At 30.4% G+C, this 26583-nt stretch overlaps 1 protein-coding gene across 1 annotated transcript; it reads left to right on the top strand.

Annotated features, from left to right (window-relative positions):
• The first annotated feature begins 17717 nt into the window (after positions 1 to 17717).
• On the top strand, positions 17718 to 26302 carry LOC132952767 (beta-galactosidase-like). The gene is made up of 11 exons (XM_061025186.1): positions 17718 to 17954; positions 20919 to 21085; positions 22358 to 22508; positions 22573 to 22636; positions 22787 to 22881; positions 22956 to 23148; positions 23242 to 23591; positions 23664 to 23939; positions 24975 to 25112; positions 25189 to 25395; positions 25491 to 26302. Exons 1-11 carry the CDS (start codon positions 17865 to 17867, stop codon positions 25707 to 25709), a joined length of 1950 nt encoding a protein of 649 aa, XP_060881169.1. The 5' UTR covers positions 17718 to 17864; the 3' UTR covers positions 25710 to 26302.
• The last annotated feature ends 281 nt before the right edge of the window (positions 26303 to 26583 follow it).

The following is a 26583-nucleotide window of genomic DNA, read 5'->3' as shown; positions in this document are numbered from 1 at the left end:
TAATTTATATTATAATAATTATAATAATTTATATTTTAGCATTTAAAATTTTCAGTTTTAAAATGAACGACTGATTGGATATTTATTTTATTAGATTATTAATAGATATTTTTAAAATGTACAAATCTATACAATCTATATTGGATGACATAATAAGTATATATGATAAAAGACAGATAACATGAGAATACAAAAAAGAAGTGATTAAAGAAGCCACCTAATGATGACACTTTAATTTTTAAAAGTTATAAAATTAATTTATTTATTTAGACATGTTTTTTTAAAATTTTTTATTTTATCCCTACCTGGGATTGTGAGGGAGGAAAGTCTTTAATTAAAGGGTTTGAGTGGGAGGAAAGACGGTTGTGGAATCTTTTATTAAAGTGTTTGGCTTTTTTATGGATTGTTTTTAATTTCAGGTCTGTGTGGAGAGTATGATTACATATGTAAGGGGGAGCATTGATTAATTTTCTTAGCGCAATGTTTTGGAATGATTGAATTTTATTTAAATTTGTCTTTTTTTCACTTTTCATAGTTGGATGCCGTAAGTCCAGATTGGTTTATGTAATGTTTTGTAGACGAGGAGTTTGATATTAGGGAGGTGTGTTTATTAGAGATTAGAGCAGTGATTCTCAAAGTGGGCGGTACCGCTCCTTGTGGGATTTTTAATTTTGAGGGTGGTGTTAAATTTAATAATTTAGTATATATAAATACAGGGGGAGGCTGTGTGAGATATTTGAAAATCTAAAAGGGGCATTGAGTAAAAAAAAGATTGGGAATCACTGGATTAGAGGTTTGAGGATACAAATACGGTTGTTCAGTCTTTTTGCTCTAATATGGGGGGTCCATGTTAATATTTTATCTAGTGTAAGGCCGAGGTATTCAACTGTAGGAGAGGATGGGATTGAAGCACTGTATAGTTACCCCAGGGGAAGGAGCTAGTCTAAGTGTAAAGGTGGTGTGCGTAGACTCGCTAGGGTTTATTTTAAATCTCCATTTGGTATACCAGTTTTTCATAAGGTCTAGGTGAGTTTGGATGTTTGCAGAGGCTATGAGTGGATTATCATTCATAGAGGAGATTACATTGTCGTCGTCATCGCCTGTAACCGATATATTATTTAGTGTGATTGGTTGATCTACGGCGAATATATTACAGAGAGTGATATAATGCTGCCCTGAGGGACCCAGCACTTATACTGCCAATACTTGACATGCCAGACCCGTGTCTAATTTGGAAGGTATGTTCAGTTAGGTATGATTCTTTACAAAATATGAATGGATATTTCTTGTTATTCCAAAAATGACTCATGATTTCTTCTTTTTTTAATCAGTTTATTTTTAGTGTATGCTTATTTAGGCTTTAGTTAGGGCATGAACGTACGAGCACTGATAATAAATAATAATATAATATGTGGTGTGTGAGCAAGCATGAGTATATTCTTACAAATAATGTGGAAAAATTTCAAAAGAAGTACATTTTTTAGTATTAAATAATTCAAGTGGGTCTTGTAAATAAGATGTCAGATGTGTAACAAATAATTTTCTTGGAAATAACAAAAAATATCCAAAAACAATTTAAAAGTACAATTTACTTGTACTTTATTTTTATCAATACTTCAAAAAAAAAAGTAATGCTTTTGAGTGAATCGAGAGCAATTTGTTTTTTGCTAATTATAATAAGGGTTTATAATAAGAATAATTATGTGTATTATCTAATTTAAATTAAATACAATAATTTATATCAAACTTTCAAGTGTGTTCATTTAATAGGTACCTACTTAGTAGAGAATACAAATACCTAACCTTCATAATCCTGTTGTGCAGTCGGCAATCTGTAAAAAATATACCTACTTTGTATGTCTTTTATCTTATAGTTATTACTTACTACACATATGACATATCTGTTTATGACGATTTAAGATAGGTCATCCTAAATCGTACAGTGTATACTCTATAGTATATAGTCGATACAGAATACAGATGCAGAGTGACTTCACTGCTTTTCAATATTGAACATAAGTAGGTAAATAGGTAACCATAAAATATTATTGTTCCAATACATACCTCTCAAGTATTGTACACTTTTGTAAGAAAACTACAAAGCCTTTCTGTGATTAAAATAAACAAATAACATTATTTTGATTGACACAATTTTTTTTTATTGAATATAATATTATGTTACATACATAATATATTATAATATAATAGGCCGAGGTAGAACAATGTACCTACAAATAATTTATAATAAACAATGTAGAGGATTTCATACGAACATGAATAATTATTATTCATATCGGATGATTACATAATATTATTATTCAATATTGATTATACATTACTGTCATCGTCAGGATTTGTTTGAGACGTTTCGACAGGTCTACATTTTTCACAATATCGTCCACTCAACGTCTCCAGCGACATTTTCTCAGTCAGTATTTTCCAGATTATATATGCTACAAATGTTAGAAAGTAGAAAATCCCGATTAAAATAACCAAGATTATTCTCTGCTTGTCCATATTGATGAGTTCCTGTTCCACAATTCCACGTCGAAGAAGGCCCGTTGGGAACTATAGAGTAAGTAACTAGAGACCGATAGTAACTATACCGCAAATGCGAAAATGTAACGATAGGCGACCACTGAGTAGGCACTGAGTAAATAGTAAATTACTGACTGTAAAGCTAAGCGCGAGTACCATAAAAATTATAAAATCGTGGTCGGAAAAAGTTAGGTTAGGTCTGGGTGGTAGGCATTGGGCATTTAGGCAGTTTGTTGTAACTGATGGCACCGGCCGCTAGGGGCACTTATCGAAATACGCTTTGAGTGCTGTCTGCTCTTAGATCATACAATGGATATAGCCATGGCCATAGACTACATATTATAACATCGATAATGTACGTCATGTTAGCGACGAGTCGCCGCCACTCGCAGGTTATATACTTATATGATCTATACTGCGCCTGCGCTAACTCTACTACGCACGCGCTCTTAACTAATCGCAACTAAGCGCATGTGCAGGTCAGCTAGCGCAGGCGCAGTAGAGACCATACTAGGGACGTTGTGCTACTATCAAAAATTTTTTTCTCGATATATGAATATTATTTATTTGATATTTTCATTTCAATATTTACTCAGTATCAGTGAAAAATACTTGTATCGAATTGGCTTTTTCTAAAATAATAATTAATTATAATTATGTTAGTAAAACCACAGAATATAACGCAGAATTTCTAACCAAAAAATAATCATTTATTTTGGCAGTGGTCACTAACAGAACTGGTTTTTCAGAAAAATGACAATAGATTAGTATTAAGTGCAAATAGAAGCATTAAAAAAAAAAAGATGGGTTAGTGGATGTCGCTCTACTGTACAGTAGGTTACAAGTGGGTCACTGTAATGGATGGTGTTAAATTTGAATTCAATAATATAATATCATTGTATAAGAAAAACGATTCTGAGCGAAAACGGTCAGTCAGCCTATGATATTACCAAGTATATTTGATGATATTATTGTGAATAAAGTAATTTATATATAACCTATTTACGTGGAGCCTTGTTTTAAATTTTCAATTCTTAGCCATAAAAGTTAAACATTTTATACATTTTTAACTACAAAATAATTAATAAATTATAAATTTGATAAATGTTGTCAAAATTTTAACTTTAAATGCTTATAAAAAAAATTGAGCCTATGTATTTTTAATATTTTTTAACTGCTATTAGAACGATGTATCAGCAGCTTAATATTAAATTTTCACGCTTTTTTACCCAACAAATAAAATTTTATTGATATTTATAGAAAAAAAAACTAAAATAATTGAAAACTGACTATGTCCGTAAACAGCTCAAAAAGAATCAAATTATTTTCAAAATTTTATGGTGTATAGAAAATGCTAAAATAAACATTCAGTGAAATTTTCAAGTATCTACAGTCATTCGTTTTTTAATTACAATAAAATAAGAAAATTGTTACATGAGAAATCGAGTGAATATCAAATGTTGTAAAAATATAAATTTCAGACGCTCATAAAAATTTAATTTAAGTTTCTTGTAGACATTTTTTTTTTTGATAAAGGTAGACAAACTTATGAGTAATCTTAAATTACATTTTAAAATCTTAGATTTAAAAATAAAAATTTTAATGAATTTTTAACTCAAAATAATTTGCTAATTTTCGTGATTTTTCCGTATTTTGTCAAAATGTGAACTTTAAATGCTTATAAATAAAAACTGTGACTAAGGATTTTTAATTTTTTTCATCTGCCTTTGAAACAATAACCTAGGAGCCTTCTATTAAATTTTCAAGCTTTTTTACTCAACAGATAAAATTTTATTGATATTTATAGAAAAAAAAAACTAAAAAAAATGGAAATTGACAATGTCCGTAAACAGTTCAAAATAAGTCAAAATATTTGGAAAATGTTATGGTGTATAGGAAATGGAATTATAAACATTCAGTCAAAATTTCATGTCCCTACGGTCATTTGTTTTAGAGTTACACCATAAAACAAAATCGATTTTCTCGAAAACAGATTTTGCGTAAAAATTCCCGTTTTTCCTTAATTTTTCTTTTGTTTTTCATGTCGCTTTTGTAAACTACTGGGAAGTTTTTACTTTTGACCCCCCAAGGTACCAACTAGATTCACTTTCCTATCAGAAAAGTTACTGTTGAAGAAAATCCAAGCACTTTTACTGTCCTAAAAGGTGATGACAGACACAAAAATGAAAAAAAAACACATCATTGTAAAATCAATACATTCATCGTTCCACTCAGAATCTAAAAAACATAAATGATTGTAAAATCAATACATTCATCGCTTCACTTAGAATCTAAAATAAAATAAAAAAAAAAACACTCATCATTGTAAAACCAATACATTCATCGTTCCACTCAGAATCTAAAATACATACATCATTATAAAATCAATACATTCATCGCTTCACTCAGAATCTAAAAAAAATAAAAAATAAAATAAAAAAAAAACACACACATCATTGTAAAACCAATACATTCATAGCTTTGCTCAGAATCTAAAATTAAAAATTAATAACGTCACATCTAGCCCAAATAAGTTTTATTTCTAAATAATTTTTGCCCCTTAAATTTATAACAAAATCACAAACTGAGGTCGCATGAACTCTTGAAATTGTAACTGAGAAAAATCAAAAATATATATGTTTGTATGAAAAAATATCGAAAAATTTTCGATATCGATATTAACAAACGATTAATGTAATGAGTATAAGTATCGATTCTATCTTTCGATATGAGTATATGACATCACTAGGCCCATACAACTCGTCGCTAACATTTACATAATATTGAGCTTTGGCTCCATCCACAGTATATGATCTAAGTGTCTGCTACAGGCGTGCATCTATGATAATTTGATACCTATATGGGCAAGTGGCAGTAGGTACTGACAAGTTGACGCGTTGCCAGCCCATTCGTCTATACTCTGTTCCAGGCACGTAGCCAGAAAATGTCTACTAGGGGGGCCAATAATGTTTGTCCCTTTTATTATTTTCCATAATTTTTCTTTATGAAATTCTTGTAGGGAGTATGCAATACAAAGAATCTTATTATTTAAATAATTTACCTTTAGTTGGTAATTGGTTAAAATTTTTTCACAACAAGTTATACCTATTACTTACCTATTAATTCTTTGTAAAATAAGAATTGCTATAGTTAACTGTAAAGGTATCGAATATTTAAATATACAAGATGGTAAATTTAAATTATTTAATATATTAGTAATAGGTACTTACCAGATGGCGTAGAACATATATTTTCAATAGCATCAAATTTAGTTGTACAATTTTTTTTAGCACTTGTTCTAGCAATGCTATTTAAATAACGTTTCATTGCATTAACAAATATATTAACAATTCACATATGACAAGGTCAGGCAGTTAGCATTCAGGTGTCAATACAAATAATCAAATTGTAAAATATAATATTCCATAAGTACTTCTTAGGCCGGGTTGCATAAAGAACAGTCTGTACATTTGTTACCGGCTCTGTAATTTACCGGCCCTGTAAGGTTTTAATAAATGTGTAAACTATGCTAGAGTGTTGCATAAAGAAATATTAAATTATTGATAACCGTGGTTACCAAATAAATTAAACCATAATAAACCATGTGATTTTCTTATCATTATAATAATTTTACCGATCTGTAAGTAATTACAGATGCAAAATCCTATCTGCAGCTTACAGGTCCGGTAGCCGATAATTTACAGAGCCGGTAACTTTACCGAGCGTTCAAGCAACACCTAATTTTATTTAGCCGTTGACGCACCTACAGATCTATAAGTCGTTATAGACCGTTTATGCAACCCGGCCTTAGTTTTTAGTTTTTAATGCATCATTATTTATACCTATAATATAATCATTAATTAATATCTGATATCAGTGCTATCAACTATCAAGCATAAAGCATATTATATTAGTTCGTCTTTGTTTAATAAAATGATATTTAATGGTATGAGATTAAGATAACGACTGAATCGCTGACATTCTACAAATAGCAGTCGGGTACGCACTGACTATTTAAAGACTTATGACTGCGGCTAGTATATTATTGTTTTTAAAACGGGTATCAAGACCCTATTATATTCTATTATTTTCAGATAAAGTTATTCCCGGTTCCGTGAATATAAAAATTAAATTATTACAATAATAATTGTATTACCTAGTAGTAATCACAATAGATTTTTCTCAATGTGCATAATCACATTTTTGATAATTGGTAAAAATAATTATATTTTTAATTTGGGGGGGGGCGGCCCTGGGCCAGATTATATTTAGGTTGGGCCCGGCCCACCCAGACCCCCTGGCTACGTGCCTGTTCTGTTCAACGAGAGAACGCACAAGTTTTGCACATGTAGACTGACGACCGAGAGATCGTCGAGTCTCTGTTTCCCCTTCCAAGAACCCCAATCGTGACCAACACTTTATTATTATGGAAGTGCCACACGCGCAGCCGATTCTCTCTGACCGCTGACGATTAGGTATGGTCATCGGCCGGCGGCCCATGCGTTCTTTCGTTGAACAGAGTATACCTATTCATATATTCAGGGGTGGATCTAGCCTGTGATAACGGGGGGGTCTATAGGTGTAAATAAAGGGATGTTTAGGGCCTTAGAGGCTTTGCCACCCTTGAAGCATGCTACTTGTGTGATCACAATTTGTTCACCAATCTATTAGTATAGGCACTTAGTGTTAGCCGTTAGCTGTCCCGAATTATCGTTTATAGACGATTTGCTAACATTTATAAAGTTTTTAAAAAGGTATTTAGGTTCATAATATACTTTTAACTTCGGCCGAATAGATAGCTTGTAATATTAGATTTATTTAAATAAAATACATTTTTCTGTATTTATTTTATCTTTAAGTAAATACAAAACTACGGAGGGCCCTGGTTTGCAACTTGCAGCCCACTCAGCCCCCGCTAAATTAGCTGAGTATATAAGTATTAAAACAATAGTAATTATTATTTATACATTTTGAATCTTGAATAATACCCACATCTGAAAAACATGTTTAATCAATCCACTTTTAAGATTACGATAGGCATTATGGTATGCAGTTTTCTGGTTGGCCAGGGGTCAGGAAGTGATAGGTGCAAATATGGGGTTCGTTCCACACATAGACCTTATACTAGTATGAGGTCTATGGTTCCACACAAAACATAGCAGTTAAGCCTTAAGCGGGCATATATGTGAGTTCCCTTACGAAAAAATATACGGAAGCACCATCTTAAACAATTAGCTTTTTATACCGTACCCTGGATGGGATCTATAATTTTCACAAACATACAAATATACAGAGTGATTGTGGTATCACCCGTATTGGACAATACGCGGTAAACCAACTATACGCCTTACCCTCGTATTGTCTAGTTAATGACACTCTCTAAAGTTAATTAGTATGGCACTGTTAACTCGCTGAGGTACGATGGTATGCGCTTATCAATTCTTAGTTCATTCCTATAATAGTTGAAATGACTCAATGATTAGTGATTACATATACCTTGGCACTATTCAGTTTAATAAAAATTCATTGACACATAGTACGTATATCCCGGCGCTGCTTCTATAAAAGGTAAGAACGTAAGAATGACTAAAATAATGTTTAACTCGGGTTTTCAGGTCGGAAACACTTTTATTGTATTAAAACAAACATAAATAAAACACTTAGCAAATTCAGATCGCCTAGCCCGTACTACAATCGGCGTTTCACACGCACGTCGTTCCTACGTCCTCGCCAAATCACTCAGCGACAGCGGGGCCTGCGCGTACGGCGTTGTTATATAGAAAATATTATTGTCGCCTCAGCACATATTGCTTCTCTGGCCTGACCTATGTCAGTAATTTACAATTTAAAACCTATATAACATATATATTAAAAAATATTATTTTAAAGACAATATACGACATGATGTAACAGACCTGACAAATGAAATAACTTTTGTTATAAATAATAAATATTTTAAATTTTTTTATATATGTATAGGTATAATTAATAATTTATCGACTTGTGATAGGTACACAAAATATATAACATAAATTTTTTTTCTTTTAATACTGAAAATAAAAATTCAAAATAGTCAATTTGTTAGTCAAATTGTTAAAAAGTCAAAGCTTGGATTTCGATTGTCAATGTTATAATACAAAGTTAAAAAATAATAACTATACTTACTTATAATTGTTCATATTATAATCACATTCATTTTGGAAATCAGGAAATCTAAATTAAAATGTTAAAGGTGTCTTTTTATTTTATAAATATAATACACATTTGTCTTGTTTTGTTAACTTCAATGAGTTGGTACTTGCAGGTAGTTGGTAGGCCATACTTCGTAGGTATATACGAGTTATGTAATTACTATTCTGTCTTCGATGTAATTTTTTTTTTACAACATTTTATATTGTTTCACGTCTTACAAAATGTTTTTTTTCTCTTTTCAATTTATTCTGAGTATTTAAATACTGAAAAGTTCAGCTCTTCCGCATTCAATTTCACTGCAGTTTATACGTCTTTATACGTAAACCTTGGATGAGCTTACAATTGTTTTAATTTTAATTTTATTCGTGTTTGTTTAGGTACTTGGTTGCAACTTGCAATAAACTACGTTTTAATATAATACATTTTACTTTTTTGATTTTTAATCAAGTAAGTATGGTAATGAAAAAAGTCTGAATTTGGAAAACCTCAAGAATTTGTGTTAAATAGGAAAATAATAAAAATGTAATTCAGTAATGATGAGTAGGTGGGTAATTTAGCTAGCTTTAATATAAAATATTAATGAGAGAGCTTTGATATAACCACTTGAATCCATAAAAACGTCGGCGTGAACAGTCGCATAATTTCTATTTTTTAACTTTTCTCCTAAACTATGATAGCTAGAAAGTTGGTTGATAACTCATTAAAAAGGGATTATTAAGTAGATACTATTATATTTTTAAAAAAAACTATTTAATTTTTCACAGATAAAAAAAGTTATTTTTCGCTATATTTTCATTTAGCGAGGTGGATTTCCGAAACTTGGGAACGGATTTTGTTGTTTGGGGTCTTGTTAGATTCATATTGGTTAGGAGAAGTGCAGTGAAGATTTTCAGAACTTTATCTCCAATCGTTATTTCACTATGCTGTAATACTATTTTACTAAGCTCTAAAGCTAAAAAACATCAAAAAACGCCCAATAAAATTTGTTTTAATTTTTTTTTATGTTCTGTAGTGAATTAACTATTAAAGATTTAACTTTAGTTCTGAAAATCTTCACTGCACTTCTCCTAACCAATGTGAATCTAACAAGACCCCAAACAACGAAATCCGCTCTCCGGTTTCGGAGATCTATCTCACTAAACGAAAATGAAAATGATTTTTTTTCAATATACATAAATTCCTGTACATACATAATGAACTATTAAATTATAAAAACAGTTAATTTTTTAGATCTTGAATCCAGTTTGATAGAATAGTTTGAGTATGTACTGTGGAAAAAAGTGTATTATTATTAATTATTATGATTAGGTATTACTTATTAAACCTTTCTTAGGTTTACCTTTAGTTGCTGACTAGTGATTAAACGTTGTCGTGTGCACACGTTCATTACTTGTCGTATTGTTTCTAATATTAAAAATGGTTTCATGTCTGTGGGACTAATTTAAACCAGGTGCGCCTCATTTAAAACCAGGTGAAACCGTTGGTCTATTACTTGTTATTATCGTGTAATGGTATTTTTCACATACAATGCGTTCAATTAAACCAAGACGAACTCGACTATTTAAAATATTTGTTCATGCTCAAACTGTGTAAAAAATCTAAGCTTTCTAAATCGGGTACTCAGTCAGATAATACTTCCTCATCGGATTTTTACTAAACTATAGCTTTGGCCATCAATCCACAATTTGGTCAAATTTGATGGAAAGATACGCCTTTTGAACCTTTCACTAAATTCAGCCTCCGGTGTTTTCAAGATAACCCAAAGTTCATCGAGAAATTGAAAATCTGATCAATTTTTCAATGAGATTAAAATAACAAGTGTTAAAAGTGCCGAACACGACTTTGTGCTACTATTAATTTAGGTCCTAACATTTATTCTAGGTTGTATTTATATTCCACCTTTCTCTCCTATAACACTACGAACAATTTTTAAAAACTATTAATGAACTTTTTATATCTAATCTAAAAGCTAAATTTTTCTTGTTAGATTCTTATTTTATTAGTATGCTATCATAGTTTAATTTTAATCAATTCAACTTATTACGAAATCCCAATGATGTAACTCTAGATTTAGTCTTTTTTTAAAATCCACCTATTCGTCATTAATGGCCCTGACCCTTTTTTACCTATTGATAAATCGGATTCCGTTGTTTGCGCTTCAGACGAGTGTTGACCAGTTGCCCCCCCCCCCCCCCCCCATGACTGTTATCAGGGTTTTAAAAATGTACCAGTTGCCCTCACATGTTAATATATACACGATTACAATATATAGCCCGTAAAATAGGGGAGGTAAATATACAAATAATAAATATATTTATTTATAAAAATAAAGTAAAATAGTATAAAATGATAGAAAAAAATTCATATGCTTATAATAATTACTAATAAAATAATATGAAAAAGTCAATAAAATAATAATTATTATAATTATGTGGCATTCAATATTATAATTTGTCTAAAAAAAAAAAATGCATTCTTTCGCTCCGCTCAGAATTTAAAAATAGTATAGGTAAAATGATAGAAAAAAAATTTATAATAAATAATATAATTATAATGATCAAAAATTAAGTGAAGCCATTTTCCAATTTCTGAATTTCGATCCATATAATCCGGCATTAATCCTATTTTTTTGTTGTATGCGTTTCCACCATGACTGAGTTAGATGAAATCTACACCTCATCTCGCTTTGCACCAAGTAGGCTATTATTATTACAATTTTCATTTTATCCATATTATTTGTATAATATATTATTATATTTATTACAAAATACAATATCATTTATAATTGCAAACATCAAAATTTGATTTTATTATTTTATACTATTTTACTTTATTTTTATGAATAATTACATTTATTTTTTGTATATTTACCTCCCCTATTTTAAGGGCTATATATTGTAATCTTTTATATATTAACATATGGGCAACTAGTACATTATGATCTAGGTAGTTTGGGTGGAATTGGTATAAAAAAGGTACTTTTAGGGGCAACTGGTACATGCCCCTTCAGACACAGGTAAATGATTGTTTGGACGTAGCCCGTTTTTCCCCAACAGATCCCGTTTTACAAAAAGGTCAATATCTAAACAGGTCAATATCTAAACATCTTTACGATCAGGTAAATTCCCAAACGTCTCCAGTTTTTTACAACACAAATACCTTCCCACTTAATTTTCATACCTTCAGAACTAGGACTGTTTCAAAAGAGGTGTGGTTAATAACTTATGAATGTGTTGTTTTTTTTTATTAAATTATAAAAATTATATTTTGTAGATTAAAAAATATAAAAATTGTAAAAAAATATAATTATATGTAAAAATATAAAAAAACCATACTGTTCACAGTTCACACACAGAGTCGTGGCGAAGATAACGCACACCACTGCCCTCCCGTCCACCTCACGCTTATCGTACCTTATTTTTATATTTGACTGTAATTAAAATTATCATTATTATTAGTACGCCATTTTCTAATTGTATAATTATTATTTATGCGTCTATCGGCGATTGCACTTTTGCGGTTTCGGGTTTCTGACACAGAACACGGCACCGGCTGAAATAATCACCGATTGACGGCATATAAAAAGCCGCACGCCCAACGCCAATGCACCAGTCTTTTACCTGATCTGTAGCAAGACCCACTCGGGCAGATTTGTGCATTTCAGGTAGAAACCTCCACACCCGAATCTATCGGACGGTATTTATATCGCTCAATAGTGCAATAGTTAGAGTATTCCGGCATTGCACTGATCATATATCTGCCGCAGTTCATGGGGCAATAGTCGGAGTATTCTGGCATTGCACCGACTGTCATACCGTTCGGTAGATTCCAAATTCCCCGTCGTGCGCACTTTTACTTCGTACCCCGATCATAAGTAAAAACCAGTGTCTTTTTATTTTGTTAATAAAGTATAAAATTCGTCAGTATGACATACAAATCTCGTAGTGTTCTTTCTATAACTAATTGCTACAAATCTTTCCAAAACTCTACACTTACGATAGTTAAATTTTTGACGCACAATGAGCTCTTTTTTTTTGTCGATTTAGGTTTATTTACATGACTTTGAGTCTCAAACTGTATTTGGGTATACATTATACATGGCTCTTTCAATCGCTTATATTCGACTAGTATCTAGCACAATAACGTACCAATAACGAGTTAAGAACGGTGGTGCAAAAAAAGTTAGCAGAAATCTTTGGTTTTTAAGTTATAGCTTTGATATTACCTTTTATAGCCTGATTTTCTGTTATTTTACATGCGTGAAGTACCTATATTGAATGTAACTTTGCGAGTTAAAGTATCAAGTATGAGCGTGTATGTAAGTAATATTCTTACGCATGCCGTATCCGGTGCAAAACTCGAGCTCTTAGTGGTGTACTGGTGTCCTACAGACCTCTTGGTTTTGGGGCGGGGAAATAGGGGTGGAAATAGTCCACCTAGGCGGGAGGAGGCACCTTCTAGGATTGGATGAGTGTAGACCAGTAGATAACCAGTAGTTTGACTACAAGTCCGAGCGACAAATGTTTATATTTATGTTTTATTATTTATACTTGTACTAGTTGTAAAAGCCGTTTATAACAGCTATATCTCGGTTTCACTAACAAATCGGCACGGGCATCGGTATACCTCGCTTTGTGGAATAATTCGGGCAATCACAAGTCATGGATTAGATTTAACATTTGGTATATTTTTAACGTAGATAAAACTACTCTCTAAACACTTCTGATATCTCTAAAGTCTAAAAATAATTTCTGAGATTTTTGTAAAAATCAGTGAGTAGGGAGTTTTTGAGCATATAAGCTACAAACATACATTTAGTTATAAGCAGGGCTTGGAACTTATAGCACTTAAAATCATTAAAATAAGCGCTTAAAACCATCATTATAAGCACTCAAATAAGCATTTAAAAAACTTAAATTCAAGCAAAAATAATTCATCAAAAAAAAACTTCCTTTTACATGATAAAGTAAGTACCTACTATAGACAAAATTTGTATAACTATGCTAAAAATAATGTTTAGAAAAAGTTTCTAACTAAAAAATAAAAATAAATAAATAAATCTTTATACATATTATGAAAAAAATCAAACTTCACTTTCGAGACAATTTGCATTATTATTTATAGATTTTCCGAGGGATTTTCTGAATATTAAAATGTAAAAGATATTTAAAAATAGTTGAAAAAAAATTTATTAATTAAATCTTACCGTCATTATTGCATTAAATAATTTTAATTCTTTCAAAAACAACTTTGCAGTGGAAAACCATAAAAAGTAGAAAAACTGGTCAAAAAAACAAAAATAACCAGAAAAACTGGAAATAAGAATGGATGAAAAAAGCAAAAAAAAGCACTTTCAAATTTCATAACTGAACGTGTCGTAACACGCATACACTTCCATAGCACTCTGCTATATTTTAAGTCAATCCATAAAAATAAGCAAATTCCTTAAGTCCCGAGCCCTGGTTATAAGATATAGTTTCTTTAATCGAAGTCACGCAAATGCGACGATTTGATGCAATATGTTTTTACTTTATCTGCACGAGCAACCAATATTATATAAAATGTATACCATTATACGGTTCTTAAAAATTCCAAAAATCTAAATTCGAATGAATTCATTATTAAAGGAAATAAATGATGATGGGCATGCTCGGTGAATTATCCTGTATATTATAGTATATATTATTATAATATACATTATACTATTCTTATAGTAGTGACACAATATGCATAATATACGTAAGAATTATACAGTTTACATAATATTATTATACCGTACGATTAATAGGCAGGCCCTTTCGCACTTCATATACATGATGCATACTATAGGTGTCTAGGTATCTAGGTATATCAATCACTGTGTCAAAGCCTCGTGACGCTCAGAATGCATTTTGTAAACGTTGTTAGGTATAAATAATATTGTTGCTGGCAACCCGAATAATTGTTTTCGCGTGTGGCGTTTGCAGCGTTCGCGGTCGCATACTCGTATGTTGTTATTATTTATTATTATTATTAACCTATTCAAATTTCAAACAATATAACATTACCTATATTATATGACGGATATTGTACACGCTCGACATTTACAACGATGGACGAAATCGCGAGTATATTGGCGAGTGGCGACGACTGCCTAGGCCGATTGTTTTCTAAAAGCCTAAAACAGCTATTTTGTATGCGTAACTTGTAATTAGAAACGTATTGTACATTTGTACTTCAATAGCCGGCCCAAGGTAGTACCACTAGGTATTGTGTAAATCATTATAATATTGTACAATATACACGTAATTATTCTTGCTATATATATTGTGCGCAGTGGCGTATTATACATACATTTTGTATTGGTTGAGTGTGTGTGTGTGTGTGTGGGGGCGGAGGTATTCAGATCTGTGGAAAAATAACTAACCTATTATATTTATGTACCAAATATTTGTTTATTAATTGAAGAGTAAAATTACTAAAGCTATATCCCGAAGGCTAGAACAGAACATGCATTAACATACATTTTGTTATAAAAATTCCCCCCGAAAAAATTTTACAATAACATTTTATTAATTAGGTAGGTGTAATTATAAGTATACACATATAAACACCTTAGCATTTTATCAAATTCGATGAAGTTAAAATGCAATGACTTGATTATTATATAATTATTATTTTTATGTAAAACCATTATTGTAAGAACTATTATATCCTTAATCCCCATTACCTGTATACATTTCAATAACTCAAAAACTAGTAACTACCCACTCGTTTAAATTTTGTTTTATGTGTGGAAATATATTTAATATTTAAAAAAAAAAAATGGAATTTTCAATAAATAAATTATTTATTTGGGGATAAAATGGGTGGGAGAGGGTGTCGAATATGTTTAGTGAATCACTCAGTATAATGATTTTCTTAACAATGTAATTAGTTTAGTTTTATTTTTTAAATTAAATATTTTTCCGTTGTCAAAAACGCCAGAAAGTATTTTAAAGTAATTATGTTTTTAATTTTAGTTGTACTTTTGTCTACCAGCGCAAGAGACGAGAAAAATAAAATATTATAATATAACGCTATACATTTCATAATTCATAATCTATATAGGTACCTCATCTGAAAGTCACTGCGACGATATGGCTGGACGTATCCCCTGCGGCGTGGGGTAATAAGTAATATTCCGGTCGCGTGAATACCGGCGTGACCTGTATTCTTGTATACCTCTTGTGGTCAAACTATAACGTTCAAACAAGGAGCTTATGTTATGTCCTATAACGTGCAGTATACTAATATAATATATGTATACGAAATGACTATCGCGGGATATCAGTTATAATATTATACGAGTTTAGTATTTATTAGTGGAACACCGGAACACATAAACGAAAAAATATGAATTGGTTATTAATTTATTTTTTGAACCTAAATCCGCGAGGTCCGGTTCGCCCCCACTTATCTAAATGCATCCCGTGTTTATACGATACGATCATATTATAATGGTATTATAATATTGTACAATATATTGTAGACATTATTTATAGGCACAATAATGTCTACCCATAATATATTACAATATATAACACGTGAAACGGTCCTAAAATAATATACAAATTACGACCATAAAATAATATTATATATTTATTATAATATTCGGGTCAAACGTGGTTCCCCGAGGCTCTCTGATACATGTTATAATAATATAACATTTTAATGGCGAACGCACTCAGTCGTGTACCGACTTGATTATTTGGAATAACATTTATAACGTTAATTTACTATTATAATATACGGTACATCTCTATAACCTAACCGTTCCGGTTAACGGCAAGACGATGACTTCTCTTGGGGGTTGGTCACGCGAGGATGACGAGCCTCATCGGATCACTAAACGTGTAGTGTCAATACGTGGTGCTTACCTACCGTCAATAGGAAATCTGAATCCGTCATCTGATGGTTTTTTGCACTTTTTCATTGTCATTGGTGACTTACCTATACAGTTGTGAATTTTTTTCTGGTGGTTTTATTGCAGGCCGTATGAGTAAGAAAGTATTTGAAAGTGACTTTTCACGGGTACTTAATTTTGAAGTAGTCGAGTGCTAATTTTTAATCTAGCCTTATAGTCATGCAGGAGTGTAGAAAATTTCACAAAAAACGTACAACGTTGCAATTTTTCAAATGCGAATACCTACATAATAATATACTCTAGTCACCTGCATACTTGTGTACACAAGTGATTCTAACATACATGTAACAGAACTTGTAAATAATATACGCATAAAAATGCTATAAGATGTATCGTGTAATAAAAGTACTGCAATTTTCACGTAGCGAATATTATTATATTGCAATTTGTATTTATAATGTATTGCTGCTCGTGTCGGCGGGTGAGCCAGTCCTCAGATTTAACACACCCCGAATCGTGCGACCCACGCTTTTATATCATCATATACTAATATGTATAACACGATGGTAGACCCCGCAAAATGGTTTGTCTCTGCACACTATATTATCATTTATCTTTCTTTTCGCCAAACGGAAACGTCTGGTTGTTGCTCCCAAGCGCGCGTGTACGACATCGTCGGTCGTGATCTACAAGACGTCTCTAACCTAACCTAACCGCGGCGGGTGGTGCGCATAACATAACATATTATCGGTTTATCATAATATGCAATACGATGATATATTTTACGTTACAACCGGTGCTATACCTATATACACCCGTGGCTGCTGCAGGATACGAGTGCTTGCATAATATTACTATGTATATTATCTATTGTAATCTATATAATACACGTATAATATGTTATATATATGTGTGGTTGCCGGAGGTCAGTGACTTTGAGAGTCGAGTGGTCAAGAGACAAGAGTCAAGAGACAGACCACCATCGTGGTATATTATTGTTAGAACAAAAAAAAATGCGCAACGTCCCACGTCCGGGGGGGGCGGCGCGCGACGCTCGAGCGAGGCGAGCACCACCACCGACGCGGCCGTCTTCGTCCTGTTGCTTTCGCGACGTGCTCGTGACAACTCGCTGCAGTGTCCCGACAAACCGTCGTCGTGACTCGCGTTTCACATAATAATAACAATTATTATTGTTTTTAATACCTACTATACAAAAAAAAAAAAATAATAACACAATATAAACAATAACATGGCAACGACGAGTTTGACGGTCGCCGCCGCCGCCGTCTTCCTGTACTGCACGGTCGTCACCGGGATCACGACGGGATTAACGATCGAGGTGAGTATATACGACGACACGTCTGTTAGAATAATTAATATTATACATAATAATATATCTATATCGACAGAGTGAAGTACCTATAAGTTATAAATTCTTAAAAATCAGCGACGTCGATAATAATTAGTGAAAAAAGGAAAAAAAATAATACTGTTAATAATTGTCACGTTGCTACCCAACACTGAGCAGCATTAAATAGGTATATTCGTGGTTCAGGGTAGACGATTTTTTTACCTCGCGTTGAACATTTTTTTGTTTGCGTGTTAACCGAACAGATTTAGTTCATTACTTTTCATTCCTTTTATATACAATAATATCGTATACACTATAGTGGAATAACATGAAATTTAGTGTTGTACTACGTCCGTGCGTGTAACTTAGGATTTTCACATTTCTACAGAATATTTAAGATTTTTAACTTTAAGTATATTATATACTGACATAATTAGTACAGATTATTATACAAGATTATGACATGCTTATAAATTGAGATCATCTATAAAGTATAATATTATAAATATTTTATTAAATTATGTGGTTAACTCGTGCTCAGATATCAAATAAAAATTGAAACAAACCTAATATTATAATATACATTTATGTTTAATGTGTATATTTTTTGTACGTTTTAGATTCATCTACGCTTGTAAAGTTTTCACGATAAAATAATTTACGACTTGTTGGTAAATTTAAAACGTTCTCAACCAAAACAAGTTTTAAATTTATGACAATTTTTAATATAGATACCTAAATAAAAATATATCCCCCATAACTAACTATATACTATAACGTGTTCAGGTATTTACTTTGTCACATAATGATCAGTAAACATTAAGTAATATAATCTTTCAATATATTAGAAAAATTATGTGTAATAATTATTGTAGCCAGTAGTTAAACTATGAAGAAAAATCATTCTAACCAGGCATATTTATTTTATTGTTGTTACATATACTACTTTTTGTTATATAACGTATTTCTATATTATAACATTATATATTATTATTTACTATGTGTAATTTATACTCATACGATAGGGCATATTATTAAGGTCTAATGTATGGAAAAGTGTTTCGAGAGTTACGTCCTATAGTTAAAATCAATACATAAACTTGAATTGAATTTTAAAAAAAACACACTTCATGGCCGAATAAAAGAGGGATTGTTATTTAACATTTAAGAAAACCTAGGTATATGTAGGTATTGTTCCGAGTCGCGCCATAAAATTATCAGTCTTATTTTGCAAGAAAGTTTTAAGAAAAAATGCACACATGTACGATGTGAAAATCAATTTATTTCGGAACAAAAAAATATAATCGTGAAACTTCGAATCTATTGTTAGTAAATTGTGTATGTAAAAATTATCAAGAACAATATAATATTTTGAATTCTTAAATATTCACTGACACGTAACGACTTGTTTTATATTGAAATCATCTTACGTATAAATATTTACATGAATACTAATATTATAAATATATAACATTCAATAAGTAGAATTATTGAGCTAATAGAAGTAATAATGTTTAATATGTTCAATAGGAATTTATACACACTCAATATTATGTAAATTGTATTATTGAATGATTTATTTGTTTAAATTAGAGTTAAAAAATTAATAGTTTCGCATATCCACAGAGAGCAGGTAACCAACTCGTGAGGTATATTTACATAATATCTAGGTATAGGTATATAATATTATTTTAAAAAGTATTGAGAATTTTCAAGTTTTCCCTCGAACTTGGATTTAAACCTCTTGTTTGGTAACCTTGGTCATGAATCATTGAATTTAAATTTAACACATCTATTTCAGTGGCTACTCAATGACGAGGTACACTTGACTCCTACTACACAACAGAGTCGGTTACTTTTAATTTTAAATTTGAATGTACCTACCTGTCTATTGTAGGTACGTGCAAATGTATAAAATACAACCATGTATTAATTAGTAAGAATAATTGTATCAATAAATATTTTATACTAAAATTAGTGTTTATTTAATTTAAAATTTGAAGTTTATATCATTATTTACTTTTTGGATATCTACATGTAATATATATTTAACAGAAAAATTGTTATATTTTGCTTTTGGAAACATTTTTATTGACAGTCCTGCAAAAAATGTAGGTAGGTACTTGTACAATTTTCTGAAAACTTTTTTATTAGTTAGGTACAGTACAATTTTTGTGAAAATAATAACTTTAAGGCTTAAGCCTAATATGTTACACCTAAATACCTGTGTATAGATTTTTTTTTCTTAAAATTACTCATCATTTAAAAACTTTTTTGCACTGTCGCAAACTTCACATATCCCCCATTTTGTGTTACAGTAATAACTAATAAGGTTAGATATTATATATATATATATATATAAATGCGGTGAACTATACAACCTAACCAACTAACCTTTCTGTCTCCAATAAAGCATTTGTAGTTGATTCTTCGTTGATTTTCTATTAGAGTGCTTAGCTTTTTAACTGTATAGCTTATAATTAGGTAAGCTAAGGTATGTATTTTCATATGACAAGGTATTATATTCACTTGTACCAAAAAAAAAATAGGTTAGTACATTTTTTATTTTGAAATAGGTACTTATAGTATATTCTACCATTATAGCCTAAATTTTAGAAGAATAGAACTTTAAATTATTCAATTCATACAAATTGCACTGTCATACAAGAAATGGTGTGTATATTATGTAAAAATGAACGTATGAAAAAATTACAATAACCTTAGCACACGATTTAAGCGATTCAGAACAATATGAATTCACGTGAAATAGTTTTGAGATCAAAAATCCAAATTGTAATTTATTAAAATTAATATAACACATTACTATTATTGTACTGCTTTTCGGATTTTTATTTGTAAAATAAAAAAAAATATTCTTAAAAATTGGTTTTATAGAGTTTTACCTTTGATGAAAAAATTATGTGTGTATAACCATTTTTTTTTTACTTATAGACAAGCAAGCCTACTTTTACTGTTGATTACGAACGAAATGAGTTCCTAAAAGATGGTCAAGTTTTTCGATATGTCTCCGGTTCGTTACACTATTTTAGAGTTCCTAAACCTTATTGGAGGGACAGAATTCAGAAAATGAAAGCAGCTGGTTTAAATGCCATATCAACGTAAGTAAATATATTATATTGTAATTTATAAACAACAAATCGTAGGTATTTGCAATTGTCACGAAATGTTTATTCTATAATTTTCTATACTTGATACAATTTATATAAAAATGTTGACTCGTTTTGAGCTATTCGTAGAGAACATTTTGAAATTGAAAGTTTTTTAGTTTTTTTTCTTCTATAAATGACAATAAAATTTATCTGTTGGGCCAAATTGCTTGAAAATTCTATACAAGATTCTTCATAAGTTGTTTTAATATTAGTTGAGAACGTTAGGGATTCAATCGCACGTTTTTCTTTAATAAATATTTAAAGTTTAAATTTTGACAAAATTCATCGAAATCTTGAAAATTTTCAAATTATTTTGTAGTTTAAAATTTATAAAATGTTCAATTTTTATAGCTAAGGATTGAAAATTTAAAACAAGAATTTTCATAAATAGTTAATATCTACTGTAACCAAAAAATCTAAAAAAATATATAAATACATTTTTTTTATATAAGCATTTTAAGTTAAAATTTGAATGAAATTAAAGATTTAAACGAAGAATAACGATTTTAGTTATTTTGTTGTAATTTAAAATATTATCCTGGAAATTTTTAAAGTATGTCATTTTATTTTAAACACACAATTAAATTTTCAAATGAAATTTTTTTGGCAAAAATTGATTTAGCTTTTTGTAGTACTAATGCCTAGAAGTTAAATAAATTACTTTAACCACAATAATATCATAAAATATAATTATTAATATAAATTATAGACTGACAAACCCATCTTCGCTCAGATTCGTGATTGAATGATTTTATATAATTGAATTCAAATTTAACACTTCCATTACAGTGACTTTTCTAGACATCTAATGTACAGCAAAGCGTTACCCATTTGCCTACTTCTTTTTAAATAGATTTTGTTGAAAAAAATCAATACTATACCTACTTTCGTTTTATATTTTTAAATAGTGTTACTATATAAATATTTTATGCAGGTAAAATAAATAATTTTTATTAAAAGAACTATGTACTTACGTCTTACATACTACATTGTAGATTGTCTATCTATAAGAATATGTATCTAATAATATAACATCATCAAATTCGTTGTATTAAGCTAATCTTTGTATTCTAAAAACAAAAATATAAATTAAAAACAAACTGGATAATTAGAAATCCTTAAACATATAATATCAAAATATGCTTTAATGCTATAATTATTACGTTATTGAGTCGTAATGATTGTCAAGTAAATAATAAAAAAATATTGTACTTATTGTAGTTATGTTGAATGGAGTTTACATGAACCATATCCAGGCGTATACAACTTTGATGATATAGCCGATTTAGAGTATTTTTTGCAGTTAGTTAAAGATGAGGGCATGTATTTGTTGCTTAGACCAGGACCATATATTTGCGCCGAAAGAGATTTTGTGAGTAAATATTTATGAAAATGAATTAGAAACCGAATTAAAATTATTGTTTATTGTGTTTTAGGGCGGATTTCCATTTTGGTTATTGAACGTGGTGCCTAAAAAACGTCTGAGAACTAATGATCCAAGTACGCATTAGGGGTTTCTATTGTTACGATCAACCCTTTATTTATTATTTGTATAGTCTAGTTTCCATAAGGCATAAATAAATCAATGATTTATGAAAATATCAACCATACAAAAAACTGCACTAATATAATTTTTTTATTCAATCTTAGGTTATAAACATTACATTACCAAATGGTTTGATGTTCTTATGCCCAAAATTGACCGCTTTTTGTATGGGAATGGTGGAAACATAATTATGGTTCAGGTATAGTCAATTATAATACCTATATAATCGCACGCCACATTTATCGAAAATTAATTTCAATTTTCTGCGTTTAGGTGGAGAATGAATATGGTAGCTACAATGCCTGCGACCAAGAGTATATGTTGTGGTTACGAGATTTGTATAAAAGTTACGTTGGATATAAAGCTTTACTGTACACAACTGATGGATGTGGATATAATTATTTTACATGTGGTGCTATACCTGACGTCTACGCAACTGTTGATTTCGGCGCCTCGGTTAAAGATGGTAAGTATCATATGGTATACGCTACATACACGTATCACGTATGGACATCAATATTAATTTTTTTCATAATTTTTCTTTCATTTCGGGTTTCAGTTTCCCAATGTTTTAAATATATGAGAGCAACACAAAAGAGAGGGCCACTAGTGAACTCCGAGTTTTATGCTGGTTGGTTATCGCATTGGCGTGAACCATCGCCTATCATCAGTAGTTACGAAGTTGTGGAAACTATGAAAGACATGCTAGCCTTGAATGCATCGATCAATTTCTATATGTTCCACGGAGGTACAAATTTTGGGTTTACTTCTGGTGCCAACAAATACGATAGCTTAAAAAATCCAGGTTATTTGCCTCAATTAACCTCATATGATTACAATTCTCCGCTGGACGAAGCAGGAGATCCAACCGAAAAGTACTTTAAAATTAAGAAATTACTCGAAGAAACTGTAAGTTTTCATAATATAGATAGACTTGATATACATAATATATTCATTTTGTTAATTGATTCAATGTTGAAGAATTTTATAGTGTCAAATGAAATATCACCTGTTGCAATACCGAAAGGTGATTATGGAACATTCACAATGCAGCCATTGGTTAGTCTTTTTGAAAAAGTCACGCAACGGATAAAACCGGTAGAAAGCGATGTTCCTCTTGGGTTCGAAATCATGGGTTTGAACTCGGGATTTGTAATGTACGAAACTATTTTGACTGACGATCAAAAAGACGACACAGCTCCTGTAAACCTTACTATTAGTACAATCAGAGATCAAGCAACCATATTTTTGGACCAGGTATGCGCTATGTATGATACTTAATAATTTTATAATATACCTAGGGCAGAAAAATTTTCCTGAGGACTGATACATTGAAAACCTTAATATCGATGTGTCGAATGACGATATATTGTTACAAATAATATCGATATTACTTTTTCAAACAACAGATAAGTTGTTGAACTGTTGAAGCGTTAGTAAACTCCACTACCGATGGTTATGTATAATCGGTATGGTTGTTAATAATATAGGATTTCAATACTCTTCTGATTTTGGAATTTTTGTTTTTGTAAATATCAGCACTTCGATATTATTGAAGAGCAAATATTGACATCAAAATAACAATATTTTTTTCAGAATATATCAAATATCAGTACATCCTTAAATATTTTTTTTTTTTTATTTTATTTAAATAAGGCTTCAACTCCTGAGGTTATTAGCCTGTAAAAATTACAAAATATTATTAATTGGGTATTGGTCTTACAACTATGGGGATACATTATGTTTAACAATAGAGGGAGTTTGTAGGATATATGTACATTTAATTATTTAATTATTAATAACTTTTCTAAATTAGTTATGCTAAGCCTATGTTTTTGAAAAAGTTGTATATATTTTTGGTGTTCTCTTCGCCAAGTGCCTGTTGCATTGTTGATGGGTTTCCGAGAAATGGAGTTGATGAACTTGGGGCATTCAAGTGTGATATGTTTGATTGTCAGCGCTTTGTCACAGAGTTCACAGGTCGGGCCGTCTTCTTTTGTTATGAGGTGCAAGTGTGTTAGACGGGAGTGTCCAATCCGAGTTCTTGTGGTAACAATTTCTTCGTGCCTGGATGAGGGTGAAGGAGTTTTCCATGGGTCGATTGATGTTTTAATTTCTTTTAGTTTATTTGTGTTTGAAGTCTTCTCCCACGAGTCTTGACAGAGACTTTTAGTTAGCTTATTTATTTTTATGAGTGCCTTAAATATTATATATCAATTTATTCTTAGAAAATATCGATATAATATATCGTTTCCATAATTAGGTAGGTACTAAACATTTTTTTTTTTTTAGATACAAGTGAAAATTATACCGCGTCAATACGAAAATATACCTATTAGCTTAAATATAAATAGTACTGTTCAAAAGCTAAGCATTTTAATTGAAAATCAAGGAAGAATAAACTTCGGAAGCTTTTTGGAAGACCGTAAGGTTAGTACTGGTTACGTTGTACCTAATTTATCGGTTTGTCATAATGTCATTACTATCTAAATTATACTTTGTACAGGGTATTTTTGAACCGGTATTATTGGGTAGTCATGTATTGGGACCGTGGAAGATGATAGCGTACCCTTTAAATGAAACGTCTTGGTTTTCGACGATTGAACCACAAAAAGACGCTGTATTACCAGCATTTTATAAAACCCAATTTAAATTACCCGATGGTTTAACAAAACCTTTGGATACTTATTTGGATGTTACCGGTTGGAAAAAGGTTGGTTTTTCAAAAAAAATTATTATTTGACTAAAATCAATAAAATAAATTTAATATTTATTGCATAATTAATTTTATTATTTTGTTATTAAAAGGGCGTTGCTTTTGTGAATGGAATAAATATAGGGCGATATTGGCCATCAGCTGGACCACAAATAACTCTTTATGTTCCAGCTACATTTCTAATTCCACAACCGGGATTAAATACCATCGTCATGTTGGAACTTGAAGGAGTTCCTGAGAACTTGTCAATATCGTTAACTGATAAACCTATTCTTTTTGGTCCTATCAATGTCTTGCAAACCAATCATTAACAATGCTGGTTACACTTGATATTTTTCGTTAATTAAATTGTGGTTAGTGTGTTAAAATTAGTACCTAGTTTAATTTATTTTCATATCATTATTATGGTGATAATCAGCATGTTATCTATTATGTAGTTATTATGGGAATAAATATATGTAGTTACTACTTGTCCTCCGTGTAAAATATCTAATGGTTAGTTATTTGTTCTTTTAACTTTATCGATAATTTAAAAAGTTGTCAACAAAATGTAGTTTTGATTCTCCCCTATGACAGTGAGCACTGAGCTTGAAATGTTTGTCGGAGGTACCTATATATTATATATATTATATATTATAAGAATATTTAAGTATTTTAAGCATTATATGTAGGTATATCTACAATTTTTTTTATTTATTATTATGAATGTTCACCCTTACAAATTTGAAATTATTATTTTAAAAAAAAATGAACTTTTGTAAATAATAGTGTATTTGTGATATTAAAATACATGGATATCGAATTTTTTTTAAAATTCTTTTTAATCCTATTTTTTATTTATGCCATTATGTCTTTTAAAAAATTACTTACATTATTGTTAAGTTAATGTGAATTTTAATACTTGAGAAATATATTGCATTACCTACTCATTTGATTTTGGATTTTGAATTGGACAAAATATTGATGAAATTTATAAGGTATGTTTTTACTAAAACACATTTTAAATAGCATTAAAAGTACTTAAAGTTCTAAAAATCTCTTTATAATCTATAGCTCTTATTTTTTTCACAAATACATTCAATCATTTCAATCGATTGGAATTAATTTATTTTCTGTATGTTATTTATTTTTATTTAGTAAATACCATGTATCAAGTTGATTCTATAATAACCAAGATTAAAAAAA

This window comes from Metopolophium dirhodum, chromosome 9 (assembly GCF_019925205.1).
Source record: "Metopolophium dirhodum isolate CAU chromosome 9, ASM1992520v1, whole genome shotgun sequence".
In the NCBI taxonomy this organism is placed as follows: Eukaryota; Metazoa; Arthropoda; class Insecta; order Hemiptera; family Aphididae; genus Metopolophium; species Metopolophium dirhodum.
The sequence above is the reverse complement of the archived record's forward strand: the minus strand, read 5'-3'. Positions and strand labels throughout refer to the sequence as shown.